The sequence below is a fragment of the Haliotis asinina genome, chromosome 8, assembly GCF_037392515.1.
Source record: "Haliotis asinina isolate JCU_RB_2024 chromosome 8, JCU_Hal_asi_v2, whole genome shotgun sequence".
Taxonomy (NCBI): domain Eukaryota; kingdom Metazoa; phylum Mollusca; class Gastropoda; order Lepetellida; family Haliotidae; genus Haliotis; species Haliotis asinina.
In genome coordinates, this window is record NC_090287.1 from 28422153 (window position 1) to 28442881 (window position 20729).

General features: G+C 37.3%; 1 protein-coding gene across 1 annotated transcript; it reads right to left on the reverse strand.

The window, feature by feature from the left end:
- Window positions 1-8159: 8159 nt before the first annotated feature.
- Window positions 8160-18317, reverse strand: LOC137294919 (beta-1,4-N-acetylgalactosaminyltransferase bre-4-like). Its single transcript, XM_067826090.1, has 6 exons — window positions 18075-18317; window positions 16453-16694; window positions 15167-15354; window positions 14344-14466; window positions 12689-12781; window positions 8160-8368 (listed from the first exon to the last, which is right to left on the reverse strand). The coding sequence occupies exons 1-6, from the start codon at window positions 18313-18315 to the stop codon at window positions 8182-8184; spliced, it is 1074 nt and encodes a 357-aa protein (XP_067682191.1). The 5' UTR covers window positions 18316-18317; the 3' UTR covers window positions 8160-8181.
- Window positions 18318-20729: the final 2412 nt, after the last annotated feature.

The following is a 20729-nucleotide window of genomic DNA, read 5'->3' on the forward strand; positions in this document are numbered from 1 at the left end:
GGACACAACAAGCATCATAGTGAGAGAGTCTTCAGATGACACGAGGAAGATCTGGACGTTTACATCTCCCTTTAAGTGGGAGGTGTATGTGTGCTTAATGCTGGCCTTCTTCATCGTATTTCTTATGGTCATTGCTGTGGAATTGTCGGACTGGAAGCATTCAGTGGCATCAACAAGGATGTTAAAAACAGTTGATATTTTCTGGTACATGTTTGGAGTGCCTTTCCGTCAAGGTGAGTGCGAGATTAATGCAAGTTATTCTTCGATGTTGGCTGACAATGGCTGGCGATCATTACATTTGGTGTCTCTACTTGGTCGGAATTGCCATAATCTTTATATTTCTTTATGTAACTGCACCATTATGTGTGTGCGTGTGCATACGTGTGTGGCTGTTCTATTCTATCGTATCAATCACCTCAACACAGGGTAATTGAATATTGTAAAATACATTGGATATATCTAGAAAGTCATTGCTCTAAAATGCAATGCCCACTAAATCTAAGCCTAGCGGTTACTGACTCACTTGAATATGAGACATTGTCTCAGTGTACTTAGGGTGATAGCCCCATTAAACTGATAAACACCTGGAATTCTGAAGCAGAATGGATGACAGTCAATCTCAGACTTCAGCAACTCTTGATTCTTTTTGCGAATGTGCCCAGGCTTGTACTTCCAGGCAATGAAGAGTTGTTTCGGCATGCGCGCAGTCGGGTACTGCTTGGCTGCTGGTGGGCACTAACATGCTTCGTGACGGCTTGTTTCTGTTGTAACCTCATCGCCTTCCTCACCGTCAACACACAATCGCCACCATTTGAGACTGCAGTGGAGATGGCGACACAGACGAATTTCAAATGGGGATGCGTCAGTGGGGGCAGCTTTCTAACTCAGTTCAAGGTGTGCAACGGACAGGGCTTCAGCACATGTACATGCATAATAATATCTAATACATATATAATATGTACATAGTCCTCTAGGAATACATGAATACACCTGATTACTGATTGTGTAGGCTGTAGCACAGGACAAAACATCTATAATGTTCATTGTCCGTTTCCATGTTACCATAATACACGTGACTGTGTCCCAAAATAGAAAATCCTGCAGTCCTGTGTCGAATCTGCAACAGTTGATGGGAAGCTACAAAACGGATTAAATAACAATTGTACAATGTATACAAGCGACCCCAAAGGATCGGGTGGTCAGGCTTGCTGTTTGTATTTGCTTTTAATGCCAAATACTGGCCTGTCAGCCACACTTGATTACAGCCGCTTTCAATGGAGGCATAGAGATTGCAAACATTGCTGCTATTTGTTCTTTAACAAAATAAATGCAAGTGAACAGTATAATTAGACATATAGTCAATTATCATCACGTATTATACTCAAATACGGAATGACCAGCATTTCTTTAACTTACAACTTATTTTCTCAAAATGTGACAAATTTCGATTAAGTTTATTTTTAGTCACCACTGAGTACGCAAAACGGTGATAAAAGGACGTGTGTATCTCTAATATGTATACTGTCTGTTTTGTTAGATGTCCAACGTGACCGTTCACAAGCTCCTTCTTGAAGGTATACAGAAATTCAGCCAATCAGATCCAGATATTCTAAGTCCCAATCAAGACGTGCATCTGAAGAAACTATTAACAGAGGACTATGCCTTCATAGCAGGTCGTCCGATCTCCAACTACTGGAGGAGTCGTTACTGCCAGCTGCGCATGCTCAAAGATAATTTCTTCCCTGTCGGATATAGCTTTGCTTTTCCAAATGGATCTCCATACAAGAAGATTGTCTCGGACATGTAAGTGTAATTATTCATTGGGCACACTGAAAGAGAAATGAGGTTAAATAAGTAAATAAACGGAGTTGAAAATCGCCTTCAAGATCACTCGCACTTTAAAAGCACGAGTATGTGTTGCTGCTGACCCAGAAATGTGGTTTTACACACTGAAATTCCATCCCACAAACGTACATTGATACCCAACTCAGAAACAGCTTCATCGTTTTATTTTCAGAATTCTGCGGTTGCTCGACGCGGGTGTCATTGAACGTCTCAGGCAGGCGTGGTGGCCACAGAGCACATGCTCACAGCCTGCAAAGACAAAAGGCCACGCTGTCACCCTTGTTGATGTACAGTCTGCATTTTACTCTCTTCTTGTAGGTGTGGTTGTAGCTGGAGTTGTTTTGCTGGTGGAACGTGTGCACAGACGACGATGCGTTATTCAGTTAAAACTTTATTCAGCCTGATCATAAAGTTGGAGGCAATACTAGTAGGGATTTAATCGCAGCGGCGATGTTTTGTTTTCGTAGAAACTAAAAGTGAGAATATGGTTACTCTTTCTTCGTGACATAAAGAAATATTTACTGCCGCCTTTTTGCTAATGTTGATTTTGGTAATCTCTTCAAGGGTTACACGACTTAATCCTATCTGAAGTGAGTATTAAGTCTTTTTAGCGACCTAGGTTATAACGTCAATGCAAGAGACTGAACAGTCTTGATTTTGCACCAAAGCAAAACTATTTTGTAAATTCACAATGGAATTCCGATAGACTTCTTCAAATACTTTTGGAAAGATCTTAAGGTTTGGATTTATAGATTTACTAAACATGTTTGTATAAGAAATTAGATGTTTCTTGCCACGAAGAGAGGAGTTTCACCTGCATACCAAAACGTATAAAAAAATAGAAACCAATTAATGAACTGGAGACCAGTTACCTTATTAAATGCCCTGTACAAAATAGTAAGTGCCTGTATCTCTAACCGATTGAACATTACCTAAAACTCTCTATTACATGATAATCAGACTGGATTCATACCAGGCAGAACGCTTAGGGAAAATACAAGATTACTTAATTTTATATGATATTATGCTCGAACATAAGAAACGAGATGTACCAGTTTATTGATTCTAATTGATTTTGAATGATATCAAAACCTTTTACTAATTCCGACTATATATCAGAAAAGCAAATGTAAGTAATCCATGCAACTTTCCATTTAAAGATATACTAAAATGTTGTCCTACCTTTCAAAATATTGTTGAAATCGAAAATATGTTTTGGAGAGATGTACTGAAAGCATGGAATGGCTATTGTACTAAAAACACCATTGAAGATAATAACATCAATGAAATCTTATCCCAACCAATATGGCTCAATCATAACTATAAAAACCCAAACCACTTTATCACATACTTGGCCAACAAAGGAATTTTAACTAATAAGGACTTGTAGGATGAACGAGTTCCGGTTTCTTATGAAGATCTGAGAAATGCGTATGGGGTACATATTTAGATCTTGAATATATTCTATATACTTTACCTGAATTGCGGGAAAATACCTTAAAAGGCTACAGATATATGTATACAAATTACCTCAATATAAACTCTTTTCAAAGGGATCTTATGACTTCAGCTAAAGGCACAAGAACGTTTTATGATAAATTGCTATCTGATAGCGTTTTACCACATACGTGCCATAAATGGGAAAATATATTCTAAGATATTGGTTTTAAATGGCCCTTGATCTTTTATCTATGTAGAAAAAATGAAACAGATGTTAAACTTTTAGATTTTCAATATAAACATTTGGATGGAATTATTTAAACCAAAAGATAACTTTTCAAGATGAAATTGGTTGACAATTGTAAATGTACTTTCTATAAGCGGATGAAAGCATTTGTTATATATACTGGGAATGTGAGGAAACCAAATTTATTGGAACGAACTTCAAATTTGGATTAATCAAACCATACAGGAACTACAGCTGACAAAATTTCACGTTTGGTTTGGTACTCATTACTTTATGACACGATACTTTGTGCTAAAAGACACAGCTGTATTTGCATCCTGACAAAAATAATACCCAACTTAGAAAACTTAATAAAGATTCTTGACGTGTTCATGATGGAAAAATTTATTTACTAAAGAAACAATGTTTCAAAATATTCTCAATAAAAATGGTCTCCTCTATTCCCACTTTTGAGTTAGAATAGCCAATGTTAACTGCTAAACTTAAATGTGCAATATACATATACCTTTAATGTTTAAACATTTTATACTCACATATTATTACATGTCTCAATATCCTTGAACCTTGTTATGATGGGAACAATAATGGTTAGAAGAATTTTTGGTTAAAAGCATTTGAAAATACGTGGTGAACAATCCCGGTAAAAATTAAGCTAGAATTTGTTTTCAACAAATCATCATCATTGTTATGATTTAAAACAGCTTAAAGTTTCCTTGTTCAAAATAAAAATTTCCGATTTCTTCAGTAATGTACATTACGGTAGGAGTTGACCAGAACTAAAACAGAGTTGTCATTCGATTAGAAATATTTCCAGAGGGACACAAATTGCTCTTCTGAACGTTTCTAGACTTTTGTTGCTGTCTTTGTTTTTAGGGTTCCTCGTTGATCGTTAGCCATTGTCATGGATGTGATGAGTGGGTGTGTGGATGATTTGGAAAACTACAGTAACACTAACAATCTGTAATAAAATTTGACTATAAACTATGAAGCATTTACAAAATATCGTCTAAAATCATGTTTAACAACACTGAAAACGTTTGAACAGTATTTGAACACTTGCAATATGGCATGTAACAATAACATTATGATGCCATAAACTTCTAAGGTGACTAATAAGCATTACATTTGCACAAACTAAAGTAGTAAGGGTGAGATAATAAAGATGCAAGACTCACACGTGTGTTCTTGTGTGCTACATGAAGATCTAATAGTCAGAGGAGACTCTTGTCATTATGGCTGCTGCTAGCCTGCCAGCACACTGAAACGTGGGGTCCCGGTACCACATGTGCTTTTTGTGTCGTCATATAACAGGAAATAGTACTATGGAATATGAAACATAGCTTAACAAATCTGCAAAACTTATTTAGTAATAAAGCTGGGTTTAAACCCTCGCTGGTTGGATTACTAACAAGGGAGGTAACAACTCATACTGGGGTGAAGTAAGTGCTGGACTGTGCTGCGGCCAGAGTACATGTTGGGAAGAGACTTATTTGTGCATGAAATACGTACATAAACATTATGTGATAATATCTGCAGAAGAAACGTGCACAAAATAAATGAAATATCTAAATCTTGATATTTATTCACTTCTGCTCTGAACAGAAGGTTAAGCTTAATTCAGTTTATGAATGTAACATGACAGCATGATACTGTTTTCCATTGGACAACAGAGCCAAAAGATACATTATGTTTCATAAAGTAGTATTAAATATTAGTATTTGATATAGATGTTGTGCGGTACTATGGTATATGAACTATAGCTTAACAATTAGGCAAAATGTTTGGTAACAATATGCATATATAATGATGGATCCGTGAGGTTCCTGTTGTTTTTGATTGCCCGGGACAAGACTGACTGAACTCAGATCATATTCCCTTGACAATGCTGGAGAAGAGAGAGAGACGGTCGTTACATATACTTAGACTATTGTCATGTTCTTGTCAATAAATGATAAAAATCAGTGAAACGTGGCAAATTCTTAACACAACGTTACACCACAATGCAGCTGTTCACACACATTATATCTGCACATGCTTTACTGCAATGTGATACATGATCCTCGTGCAATTCACATGTATAAGGTTTGCAATTGCCTTCGACGTAACATTATATACATAGCATATAATGAATGTAAACTTTTGATGGAAAGTATAGTTGGAATATTTATCATGAAACAATTCCCACCAATGTTCATACTATAAACAGAAACACGTGTTCGACTGAATTATCGCCAGACTGGCTGACAGACATGCTGTTGAAACCATCCGCCAGTTTTATGGATATTTCGGTGTTCTAACAGGATTGGTTATAAATAACCCAGGAAGTAGACCCAGTTATTCAGTGATCGTGCTTGATCACCTGTGCCGTTCCTGACCAACTCTTTATAACAAAAGCTAGACATAGAACAGGCACTCAACAGATGTACCTTTACATATGACTTCTAACCATCACTGACACCAAAGATGTTCATTAGCGTTAAACCTGTTAAAATATATTTTTACCAACTCGAATTACCTGTAATTCTCGACCTTAAACAAATTAACAAAATCGGAAGGTTATAAATAATACAATATTCTTATACAGAGAGAGAAAAAATTCAGCCTGATCATAAAGTTGGAGGCAATAGCGCCTCCAGCCAATAACAGTAGGGATTTAATCGCAGCGGCGATGTTTTGTTTTCGTAGAAACTAAAAGTGGGAATATGGTTACTCTTTCTTCGTGACATACAGAAATATTAAGTGCCGCCTTTCTCCTAATGTGGATTTTGGTAATCTCTTCAAGGATTACACGACTTAACCCTATCTGAAGTGAGTATTATTATTAAATGCCCTGTACAAAATAGTAAGTGCCTGTATCTCTAACCGATTGAACATTACCAAAAACCCTCTATTACATGATAATCAGACTGGATTCATACCAGGCAGAACGCTTAGTGAAAATACAAGATTACTAAATTTATACTAATACCAGACAGTTTGTAATTCTGTATTCAACATTTATACAATAGTTCGACGTTTGGTTAGGTTATTTCTTTTCGGAAAAAATATCATTTGATTCCAAGACACGTGATTATGACATATCCTGTCTTCTTTGTAAAGTGAACTCAATAGGTATTTCTTACGTTAATGGTAAACCGTTTGTGGGTGCAGAGAAATATGATTAACGAGAATGTCGGATTAATCCATTCGTGTGAAAAAAACATTATTACAGTGTTTACTAAATGATCGTCATACTGGTGTGCGCATATCAGAAATGGTAGATCTAGTTATCTTCATCATATGTACAAATAGTAATCGTAATAAAAGCTAATAACAGTACATCCTTGTCATCATTTATTAACATTCATAGATGACATAACATAATATATAATCACATAATCATTCAGTCTCATATCTACATATTTCATTCAGTCTCATATCTATATATTTCATAACCACAGAGGCACAAAACTCACCTTGCTTTTAAAGCATATCAACAGTCATTATGACCTGGATGTGATGTGATGTTTGTCTATTCGTTAAGGGGGCCACTGGCCCTTTATACACACATGTCACATGGATTCAAGAAATGACATGACATGACATGACATGCAGGGCCATACAAGTGGCGGAATGAAGACAGAGGTATAATTGTACAGAGGTGTGAACACAAGATCAGCTGGATACAAAATATTTCATATACTTTTTCAAAGTACAAAATTTATATTTAGCAAGGTTGTTTTTAACGGTATTATTATGAGAAGTAAACAGTAGAACTAGCTTCTTTTCAGGAGGATATACATAAAAAACGTGGTATGAGAGATGCTCTCAGATCGTCATAGAACGGTAATTGAATGCAAAAATGGTATTCAAATTCGATCGCATGAACAACACACAAGGACACAAACGTTCGTTACAAGCAAGATTTAAACGTCTTCCAGGTTCAGTCATTAACATATGTTATGTACAGCGAAATCTACAAAGGTCAATACAAAATACCTTCACATTTACAGCACTAATGTAACGTTCTCCTGACAGTCATTTTTATTTGTCTGAAAAAAATCTAATTTGGTATATGTATCAAGATCTGAAGCCCACGTCAATATCAGTACACCTCTGCTTAAATTGTATATAATAATCAACCCAAACATTTCCAAAACCACACATGAAAAGAAGTTTCTTAACTCAAAATCAAGATTCTCTTCAGCTAAGCGATACTTTTATACTTTATACAAAATAATATTCTTATCTTGATTTGATAGCCTGGATATTGAATATGTGACAGTTTCTATACTTGGAATGCAAGAATAATGTCGGCTTAACGAGAGTTCTTATCGTTCTTACCGTTCTTAAACGGTTCCGTAATTGTTTGTCGGATTAACATGATTGTCGGATCACGAGTGTCCGGTTAACGAGAGCTGACTTTACCAGTCCTGTGTTTACGAGCAAACGCTTTAATATCTGGGGGTTAATTGTACAGAGGTACAAAGGTGGCCGATGTCGTTTTTGAATAGCCCACATGGACAAAATCAGGAGATTTGATAGAAGCACACAGTGTCTTCTTTGATATGCTACTGGACTGTTTCTTCCGTGTCTCATACAGGCCAATGAACAAAGAATCGATCCGAATCAAAAAGTACGTGACTTATTTTCAAACAAATGAAACACTTTTATTTTGGATTTACCAGTGATATCCCATAATGTTTGAGCTGAGTATATATTTCGGTTTGATTAACAGAAACATATATTCGAGTAAACAGAGGCTTGTAGTCCACGGATATAACTTGGTACAGCCTTCCCATGCTGTTGAGACCATCCGTGTCCATCCTCTGTGAATTGTTTGCATAGATCTTCATCCTGGAAGGTAAAAGTGCACTACTTCTAAATAGCTGAATATGTTTTACGTGAATGCATATGTTATACATATTCTATATACCACTGGAAACGCATCACTGATAGGACGAACTGATTAAAGTAACCATTTATGAAGAGAATGAAATGCGCGCGTTATGAAGTATAATAAGGGTGAAACAGAGACGGGGTTAAATCAAACAGTCACACTGGTAAATAATACGAAGGAAGACAACGTCAGTATCGCATGTGTCCACCATCAGCGTCAGTAACAGCCACACACCTCCTGAGAGAAAAGATTAACCTCTTGAAGAAAGGAAAACCAAGTTCTATGAACTTGCTCGATAACGAAACGTCGCACCTAATCCATTAATGAAGTTTAACTATCCATAGAATTTGGTTTTCCTTCATCTATACAACTTCTAAAATGCCTTCAAATAAACTCTTGAAGAAAACCAGAGGGTCTGCTGCCATATCCTGCGGAAAGACGCTTCCAGCGGCTGCAAGTTGAGAGGTGGCGCCATATTGGCAATTGTCCTCTCCATCTGATTCCAGACATGCTCGATGGGCGCCAAATCAGAGACGATCGATGGGCATTGAATGACATTGATGTTGTCCTGTGGCAGGAAGTCCATGTTATAACTTGCCGTTTGGGGTCTGGCGTCATCTTGTTGCAAGGTGTGCAGATGTTGATGGGTCATCAATGTGAGGGACAACGGTGGGCCTTAAAACGTCTTGCGTGTACGTTTGGGCGGCAACATGGCCTCGAAAGATTTGCAAGTGGGTCCTGTCAAACACACCGATCCTGTTCCAAAGCGTCAAACTCCCTCCGCCCCAGCGATTAATCTCCAAAACACATTAACAGGCGTAACGCTCACCACGTCAACTCCAGACACGCAAACGTCCATCACGGATTCGTCAGTAAACGGCCAATGAATTTAAAGGAAACGATCTGGGCCCACTCTTTGAGTGTCCACCTGCGATGATTTCTACACTAAGCAAAACGTGCCTGACCAAGTCTACGTGTCAGAACTGGACCAACATGAGGTCGACGGGAACTGATTCTCCCCCTTCTCCCACGAATTGCTGAAGGTGTCGTCGCTGCTGGCCGAAACCGGTCTTGGTCTTGATATGGGGTTGTGACACGTGGTTGTCCCGGACATTGACAGTCACGTGTGATGCATGTTTGTTGAAGATTGTCGGGGTGTCTTACAGTTGTCAACATCTGACAACTAAACTGTCCGGCCACTGTGCCGGTGGATAATCCAGCATTATGCAAACTCACTCTCGTTCTCCCTCAACAGCTAATAATCGAGGCATCGTTACAAACTAAAGGCCGAAAACATGCGATTCTTACAGGAATTTTGTCAACCTTTAAGCCTTCTTCAATTTCGGATCATTTGGGTCATCTGTCCATGCTCTACTTGACATTTGTGGTTATGTGATTATCATGTGTCACGTTACCGCACCTGCATGTATGCTGCTCTTATTTTGCATGCTTTTCAGGTGACATGGTTAGTTGATTTACACAACAGTTTGGGTTCAAACCATTCACGTCAGTAAAACGTATATCATCAGAATGTGTGATGCGTTTCTAATGGTTTTCAGTATATACAGTCAATTAGTGTTACATTAATTGACCTCTCGTTGAATCTACATGGAATACCAGTGCACATCTACTTGAAATCACAGCACTTGAAAATATCTTAAGTAGGATGTTTGTGCATTCCTCACAAATACTGGAATTATTTTAATGAAATATTTATCAAGTCTGAACATTTGTGCAATTACATATGCGTACCTTGCATTAATATCTTAAATGTGAACATATGTGCAATTACATTATAATATCTTAAATCTGAACATATGTGCAATTACATATGTGTACCTTGTATTATAATATCTTAAATCTGAACATATGTGCAATTACATATGTGTACCTTGTATTAGGTACATATGTGTACCTTGTATTATAATATCTTAAATCTGAACATATGTGCAATTACATATGTGTACCTTGTATTATAATATCTTAAATCTGCACATATGTGCAATTACATATGTGTACCTTGTGTTATAATATCTTAAATCTGAACATATGTTCAATTACATAATAATATCTTAAATCTGAACCTTGCATTAATATCTTAAATCTGAACATATCTGCAATTACATATGTGTACCTTGTGTTATAATATCTTAAATCTGAACATATGTTCAATTACATAATAATATCTTAAATCTGTACCTTGCATTAATATCTTAAATCTGAACATATCTGCAACTACATATGTGTACCTTGTATTATAATATCTTAAATCTGAACATATGTGCAATTACATATGTGTACCTTGAATTAATATCTTAAATCTGAACTTATGTGCAATTACATACGTGTACCTTGTATTATAATATCTTAAATCTGAACATATGTGCAATTACATACGTGTACCTTGTATTAACATCTTAAATCTGAACATATGTGCAATTACATTATAATATCTTAAATCTGAACATATGTGCAATTACATATGTGTACCTTGTATTAACATCTTAAATCTGAACTTATCTGCAATTACATACGTGTACCTTGTATTATAATATCTTAAATCTGAACATATGTGCAATTACATATGTGTACCTTGTATTATAATATCTTAATAAAATCTGAACTTATGTGCAATTACACATGTGTACCTTGTATTATAATATCTTAAATCTGAACTTATGCGCAATTACATATGTGTACCTTGCATTAATATCTTAAATTTGAACTTATGTGCAATTACATATGTGTACCTTGTATTATAATATCTTAAATCTGAACATATGTTCAATTACATAATAATATCTTAAATCTGAACATATGTGCAATTACATACGTGTACCTTGTATTATAATATCTTAAATCTGAACATATGTGCAATTACATATGTGTACCTTGTATTATAATATCTTAAATCTGCACATATGTGCAATTACATATGTGTACCTTGTGTTATAATATCTGAAATCTGAACATATGTTCAATTACATAATAATATCTTAAATCTGAACATATGTGCAATTACATACGTGTACCTTGTATTATAATATCTTAAATCTGAACATATGTGCAATTACATATGTGTATCTTGTATCATAATATCTTAAATCTGCACATATGTGCAATTACATATGTGTACCTTGCATTAATATCTTAAATCTGAACATATCTGCAATTACATATGTGTACCTTGTATTATAATATCTTAAATCTGAACATATGTGCAATTACATACGTGTACCTTGAATTAATATCTTAAATCTGAACTTATGTGCAATTACATACGTGTACCTTGTATTATAATATCTTAAATCTGAACATATGTGCAATTACATACGTGTACCTTGTATTAACATCTTAAATCTGAACATATGTGCAATTACATATGTGTACCTTGTATTAACATCTTAAATCTGAACATATGTGCAATTACATATGTGTACCTTGTATTAACATCTTAAATCTGAACATATGTGCAATTACATTATAATATCTTAAATCTGAACATATGTGCAATTACATATGTGTACCTTGTATTAACATCTTAAATCTGAACTTATCTGCAATTACATACGTGTACCTTGTATTATAATATCTTAAATCTGAACATATGTGCAATTACATATGTGTACCTTGCATTAATATCTTAAATCTGAACATATCTGCAATTACATGTGTGTACCTTGTATTATAATATCTTAAATCGGAACATATGTGCAATTACATATGTGTACCTTGCATTAATATCTTAAATCTGAACATATGTGCAATCACATATGTGTGCCTTGCATTGATATCTTAATCTGAACATATGTGCAATTACATATGTGTACCTTGTATTAATATCTTGGGCTGGGACAGGGAACTCGGATACCCGGGACGAGTGGGTAATGAGATGGATCCAGGTACCCGTCTCAATATCCGGACGCGTGATCATGCAACTAATAGATTAAACATTGTAATATGTTATTCTTAAAAGGTTGTATTGTCTTTGAAGATTTAGGCATAATTTACAGCCATTTTTTTTGAATATAATACATGGTTAAGAAAATGTAAAATTCGAAATTTTAGCTTCCCATGTGAAGAACATATTGCCATCTTGCACCATTGATGTCAGAAATTAACAAAGTATCCGGGTAGGGTAGGGCAATAGGGGATGGGGGTACCGGATAGGAAATTTTGACCCGTTCCAGCCATAGCAATGTCCTTAGGGGTATTCAAGAATGAACTGGCTGGAAATATATAATGATCACGATGTGGTGTGCTCCAACTCAACGTACTTTTCTTTGTAATGCTTTGGTTCTCGTTCGTGCTTCAGAGCTGTGTAACGAGGATATCTGCTAGGTTTAAACTTCAGTTGTTTCTTCCGCATTCTGAAAAGTGTAGACATCACATTGATTCAGACATAAGTATGATTTGAAAGAGCACAATTATCAGAATATTATATTTTTCAGCAATATTTAACGACCATGCCAGCGTTGTACACTCGTTTAAATATTTCATCAGCGTACCCGAGAGTATATGTACACACTGTGACTACTTACACCTCAGTATAAAACAGAATAACATTTGTCTTTAAATATCACTGTGGTTGTTATGTTTTCCAGGTTAAAATATAATGCATCCGAGTGAGGTTTGGACGTACTGGCATCGTTAGTTCAGGTACCCTAGCTCCTTGCTCTGAGACCGAAACATCACTAACATTTATTATTTCACTAACTGCATGATGAGATATTCAAAAGAAGCTTATCATCACCATGTGCGGAACATAGACATGGTTAAGACAGCCATTTCGTCGTGTGAGACATGCTATATGTACGATGGAAGAACATTATTGTTAATATTATTGCGTAGGAAGTGACGGGAAAACAAAACAATCCCCCACGTAATTTTTCATGTCTTGTCACATCCATGCTAATGTGGTTGTGGTCCGGGACGTGTTCAAACAGATTCGAGAGCACATCGTGTCATCAAGTCTTACAAGCAGTCGTTGTATCAGTTTTTTTGGATCCCATGTATTTGTTGTGTCTAACCTTGTCACGCACAAATAGCAAGCTATAACTATCCAAAGCTTCTGTGAGTTTCGGAACTACGTTTAAAACGTGTTTATATGATACGTGTAAATAACATGTTTCAGTCTACCCCAGGTACTGGCCATTGCTTTGGACCAAACTTTTTCTCTCGCAATATTTAACATTGAGAGGTTTTACTTTTTCCCGCTAAGACCGAAATAGAGTAGCACTTGAAGAATGGACGTAACAAAGAAGAATGTCAGCATTTCTTTCATTATAAAGAGCAGTAGCTGATATCCTCCTTCCATGTAAGTTGTTTCACTCCAAACCATTAGAGCGAAGTTATCATGGCTGATCCAAGCTTACTGGACAGCTATATTTTACGTGAGCTTCTAGAGACTTTAACGCATCATAGACAAGTTTTATTAACAGTGGGTGATTGAGTTTAGTTTTACGCCGCTTTTAGCACTATTCCAGCAACATCACGGCTCGGAACACCAGGAAATGGGCTTCACACATTGGACCCATGTGGGGAATCGAACCCGGGTCTTCGGCATGACGAGCGAACGCTTTATCCACTAGGCTACCCCACCGCCCTTATTAACATATCACCTCGAAATGAAGACTCCAGGAAATAAGATGTTCCAGGTCACGTGTTTCCTTGCAATAGAAAACCTCTGAGGTGATTTTACTTTTTAATTTCAAGATCGAAAGAGCACATGGATTTTGAAAGTTACAAAGGTGTCATGTTCTAATACTGAAGAGAATGATTTTTCGTTCACTTTTAATGACGAAACACTCACTCAACCATTAAAACAGTGTTTCATGCGAAGGTACCATTGTTGGTCTTTGTTTCTGAACAAAATGTTAACATTTTAAAAAAAGACCGAAGGAAATGGAACGATGCAAGTGAAATGCCTCACCTGTTAAAAAGATCATCGTCTTCCGCACCCCACATGAAGTACAAGTTGGAGTATCCATTGAGGATCGAGAAATAAGTCTCGTTGAAGGTGAGTACTCCACCAAACAGGAAAGTGTACAATACCCTGAAACGCAAATATCTTTTTCAAATAATATTTACAATACAAACCTATACAATAGGTCTGTCATTTAAATCTAAATTTATATATCGATCCCTCTTTCACAGACATCCCTTAAATTGTTCTCTCACATATACACGATTTTAGACTTATACCCGTGACTAATGCTGTAGCTCAACATCGTGGTAGGAGTTAGTAGTTCTCAAGTTCAGTTCACTCGGAATCGTGCAATCGACTATTTTAGCTGGGATGAGTGAGTGAGTGAGTAAGCTTTTATCAATATTTCAGCAATATCACGTCAGGTTTAGGCGTTACGAGAGAACTCTTTAACCACTAGGCTACCCCTACTATCCCTTTAGCTGAGATGCGTTACAAACCATGTTTGTCGCTTTTACTAATTGCAATTATGGTTGACAAAACATTCTGACCACACATGTGTTTATACACTTGCAAAACGGTTTTCCCGCCCTCTACACACTCAAATGTATGTGAGTCTTTCCTTCATGATTTGTAGTGAGTGAGTATATTGTTTTACGCCTCTTTTTAGCAATATTCCAGCAATACCACGTCGGGAAACACCAGAAAGGGGCTTCACACAATGTACCCATGTGGGAATTCGAACCGAGGTCCTCGGTGTGACAACCGACGCTTTAACCACTAGGCTACCCCATCATCTGAAGGTAGGCTGGTAGAGAGTCGCGTCTACCTATAATTCCACGTGTCGAGTCGTCTAGCGTGATGCACAGCCACCTTCCCACACCAGTAGGTATTCCGCTCACTCTCAGTCACCATGTCCACATCATGGAAGGTGAAACAGTCAAAATGACACAGAGCCTTGGCTTCAATGAAACCAATATTTTTAATCAATCCTCTGTTGAAAGGTGTGCCGCTTTCCTGAAATGTATGTAAATTTATTATGAATTTTCTTTTTATCAAATCATTTCGGTTGTGAAAAATCTTGTGAACAACCATCTTTATCATGACAAGTGCAAATGACATTGATTGATTACGGACACCCTAAGGTTTGAAGTATGTATTGCATTATTGTATTGTATTATTCCCTGAATATTCCTTGAGGGCATTCATGAACGGAACAGAACTGTCCCGAGGAACTGTCCTCTCTAGCGTCCATAACCATAATACCTTGACTGCAGAGTTACCTCCCTTTCAAGCGCCTTCATGGCTCATTTCTCTGAACGGGGAGTGTTCAGAGAAAGCTAAGGCTACCGATCAGAGGGGATTGTTTTGGAAGTGTCGTTTTCCATTATTTCTTCACAACTAAACTGGCACGGCGACTTGCACGGTCCATCTTGTTTTGTGCTTAATGTGTCAGATGGTTTTCAGAAGTCACGATAGATGCTAAACAAATTTTGGTGAATCATTATGGGAAAATAGGAGATAAATGAAAGATACAAGAAATTCCATACTTCCTCTTGCAACATAAGTCTGTATCATACATCATCCTTAGAGAGTGGTAATACCAGGTTAGAGGTAAAAACGTCATCCCATACTTTCCAAACATTGGCATCCGACAGAAACAAAGTACGACGAGATAAAACTATGCTACAAAATTTATATTTGTAAAGAAGGATGTTGATATGCTGTGATATTTTCAGGTCCTCAAACCCACCGCTCATAAACGAATCAAAGTACAACGTTCCTTCACACGAGTTACATCAAAGCTACATAACCAAAGAATTCAATCATTCATCGAAAATTATACAATCCTTCGAGCGGATAAGAGTGGAAAGTTCTTCGTGACACAATGTGTTGGCGAAAACGACAATCTTATTCCGACCTACCGTAATTCACTACCCACGTACAAAAAGAAAGTGGCCTGCCTCTGCGACTTATAAGTAATAGACACTTAAGCATATATTCTAGTAACACACTGACTGAAATGTAACCTCAATTCCCCTATTTAAGAAATGATTTGAGAACATGCAATCACGGCGTAAAGCTCTTAATACTTTAATTTTGCTGGCAACACACCTGCTCCACCACAAAGATGGCATACTCCGCCTGTTGCTTCTGAAGAACTCTGTGGAGGTTGTTGAGGAGGATCTTCAGGTTCGCCTCTCTGTCTCTGTAGGGAATTATTATGGCAAGTCGCTGTGGGGAGGCACATCCAACGGGTCGGTGGTATCCCCCGGGAGCAAGCGTCCTGGACGCATTCAAGGTCTTCTCAAGATCAAGCCAGTTAAGCGTTTCATTCAGTATTCGTCGTTTCTCAACTAAAGAAAATCACATGTACATTTTCTATATACAATGCCAATGACATTTTCAAAGATGTACTAATACAAATTCCGTCTTTCAAAAGTTTTCTTTAGTCTACCTTGAACATTTATGTAGAGATTTGTCACTTGATTACCACGTTATGCAAGATTAGTTTAAGTAAATGACTTCAGTACTTTGCATACAAATCGTAAAACAAAAAGGTTACATAATCATAAAAACATCATTAACAAATAAGGGGAGAAATATGTGCCAACGCAATGATGCAGAACAATCCTTGGTTCATTATCGTATACATTTCTGTTGTATTTTCGAGTTGTGGAAACATTACAGAAATGTCTTTGTTTGCCGATTTATGCAACTGATTTATGTGTTAAACCACAATTACAACAAATCATGACCCTTTTCCACGCATATTCTGGTGTTACATAATATGATATAGTACATATACCGCGTTTAGAAATTGCTATCCACCTAATACTACTTTACAAAGATCTAATACTAATACTAATACTAATACTAACAACTGTTTGGGGTCATTGATACTAATATATTTCAGTCGATACTCATAACAATCTACGGTATGTGTGATAAATGGTACAATCAAGTTCGTTCTGACTGTAGTATATTTTTATCTAAAATGTGTTTTGGCGTCGTTTCTAAACCAAGGTCAACACACAAGGGACACGAAGTAACACCTATATCGGATCCTTATTAGGGACCGTCCATAACTGGTTGAAAATTTATTTATTTATTTATTTATTTATTTATTTATTTATTTATTTATTTATTTATTTATTTATTTATTTATTTATTTATTTATTTATTTATTTATTTATTTATTTATTTGAAAGTGGAACGGTGAGGGCATATGTTGTTGCCCAGTTTATTCTGGGAATGGGGGTCATACAGTTTTAACACAGGTACTAAATCGTCATTGATTTTGTATATGACATGCAAGTGTCCCATCTTCAACAAACCCAACCACCTACGCCTATCCGTAAGTGTCTCAGGTGTGGGCTAGTCTTGACGAATATCATGGGCAGATCTACTTATAATAACATTTATGTTTTCAACATGTTGGTACTGAAGCATGCATCACATTTATCAAAGGATGCTCTTGACATGCATGGTTACTGGGAATGTCAAGTTTAATGATACGAAGTCGGGTACATATGAGATTAATGATAGTCTCGACATGAGAAGTAAAAAGGTTCTGCTCAATAACACATTCAAAATTGCTACATTTGTGTCAGTTTGATATGGGTGTAAAAAATCTCACATCAGTCTGAGATGTATTGATATTACTTAAATACTACACTACCTTGTCGCTACCTGATGTAAAGCAGATACCTCTATGGATAAGAAAAAGGACTCACGAAGATCATTCTGCCGACACGGAACATCACTTGGTGCATGAGCAGGGTAAATACATGACCGCCTAGATTCGCGTTTCAAATCCAGCGTTAAAACCTTCTCTTCCTTTGAAAACTGAAGAATGTCCCCGTGTCGTTTGGTGCTATGTCTCACATAACTACGCGCTGTCCATTGTACACCAAGGTAGAAGATTATCACCACTGAGACCACTAAAACACACGTGAAATGATGCCGGATCAACATTGAAAGAATGTTCTTGAGCTAATGGTGCTCTGACCATGTGCAGGTGTTTCAGCAGTTCAGATGTATTGATTGTTCATACGTCTTCTCTTTCAGCAGTGGCGATGAATATTGACCGGTACTTCACACATGGTAACACATGTTTCTTATTATTGGAGCTCTAGTAATACTTGAACACGTGCAATAGCGCTCATGTGTACTTACATGATCTTGACAGAAGTCAATTGATACTTGATCGGCCTTAAGACTTGAAGTAAGGCAACTCACGGTGAGAGTCGAGACTCAGCTAATACATGCCGTCTTATTCAGGATAAAACATCATGATCGTGATCGCGAATATTTAGACAGGCAGACAGACACTTTATTTCAGTAATGTAGTCCAATAGCCCATAATACAACCTATTGGAAATACATACACGCTAGACGTAGGATAAGGCACAGGGTCAGTTAGTTATAGTAGTGGGTTTACTTCATAGTTTTAATACGGCGGTGAGAAATCTACTTAATGTATGTTTCAGGGAGGTGGTGTGTGTGTGTGTGTGTGTGTGTGTGTGTGTGTGTGTGTGTGTGTGTGTGTGTGTGTGTGTGTGTGTGTGTGTGTGTGTGTGTGTGTTGCATTTGGTGGTTTTCTTTGTTGTTTTTAGGTTTGTTTGTTTGTTTTGGTTTGTTTTGTTTTTGTTTTTTTGTTTTGTTTTGTTTTGTTTTTTTTGGGGGGGGGGTTGAGGGGGGTTGGGGGCATGTAATTTATGTTCTTACGGCTAATTAAACGCATAAAAGCTTTGTAGAACACTTATTTCTTTTTTCAGAATATTTACATTTAGATGGAGATGAAGAATATTTAAAGCGGATACTGTGGACTGGTAATTTTGTAATTCTCCCTTGCAATGTCCCATACATCCATGGGTGTTTGTTTTGAAGTGGGAGATGCTAAAGGTGATGCTGAGCATCGAAATAATCCATAATAATCACTCTGCGAGAAGAAAAATACCCAGTTCCACGGACTCAGTGACCCGTGAAGGTACCGGGGTAGAATAGGCCTTCAGCAACCCATGTTTGCCATAAAAGGCGACTATGCCTGTCGTAAAAGACGACTAACTGGATAGTGTAGTCAGGCTCGCTGACTTGGTTGACACATGTCACCGGTTCCCAATTGCGTAGATCGATGTTCAGGTTGTTGATCACTGGATTGTCTGATCCAGACTCGATTATTTACAGACCGCCGCCATATAGCTGCGAAGTAAAACTAAACTCACTCACTCACTCGGGCATAACAAACACCCAGTGTATTGAGATTTATTTGATACAAGAGAAACACCCAGTTCCACGTGATTAACGTTCGTGGGCAGGACAAACACCAAGTGTATTGCGATTTATTTGATACAAGAGAAACACCCAGTTCCACGTGATTAACGTTCGTGGGCAGGACGAACACCAAGTGTATTGCGATTTATTTGATACAAGAGAAACACCCAGTTCCACGTGATTAACGTTCGTGGGCAGGACAAACACCAAGTGTATTGCGATTTATTTGATACAAGAGAAACACCCAGTTCCACGTGATTAACGTTCGTGGGCAGGACGAACACCAAGTGTATTGCGATTTATTTGATACAAGAGAAATACCCATTTCAGCGAGATTCATGTTCTCGGGCAGGACAAACACCAAGCATACTGAGATTCGCACAATACAAGAGATATGTCCAGTTCCACGAGATTTACGCCTTGGGACAGGACAAACACCAGTTGAATTGAGAGTCACACAATACAAGAAAAATACCCGCTTCCACGACATTCACACCCTGGGGCAGGAAAAACAACAAGCATATTGAGAGTCACACGATACAAGAGAAATACCCAGATCCGCGAGATTCACCTCCCCGGGAAGGACAAACACCAAGTGTATTGGGAGTCACGCGATACAAGAGAAATACCCAGATCCGCGAGATTCACGCCATGTTGCAGGACAAACACCAAGTGTATTGAGAGTCACACAATACAACAGAAATACCCAGTTTCAAGAGATTCACTCCCAGGTGCAGGATAAATACTAGATATATTGGGAGTCACACAATACAACAAAAATACCTCGAGATTCATTCCGCCAAAAAGATACACACGAAATACAGTGTTAGTCGCAATAGAAAGTCACTTTTTCATGACATTCTACGATGTTCCACGATATTCATGTCCTGGGACAGGGCACATTGTGGGACAGAACAGCTATTTCATTCTCAGCAAAGTCTGTCTATGGCTCGTTATCTCTTCACTCTTCGCCAGACACACCATGTCAGGATGTGCCGAACTTGTAGTTTATCTGGCCTTTATCACGACATGCAGCACAACACTGCTTGTTACGCACCAGACTTGACTGCCAAATAGTGCATTCTACTGTTCGAGTACAGTCCCATTCTCGTACA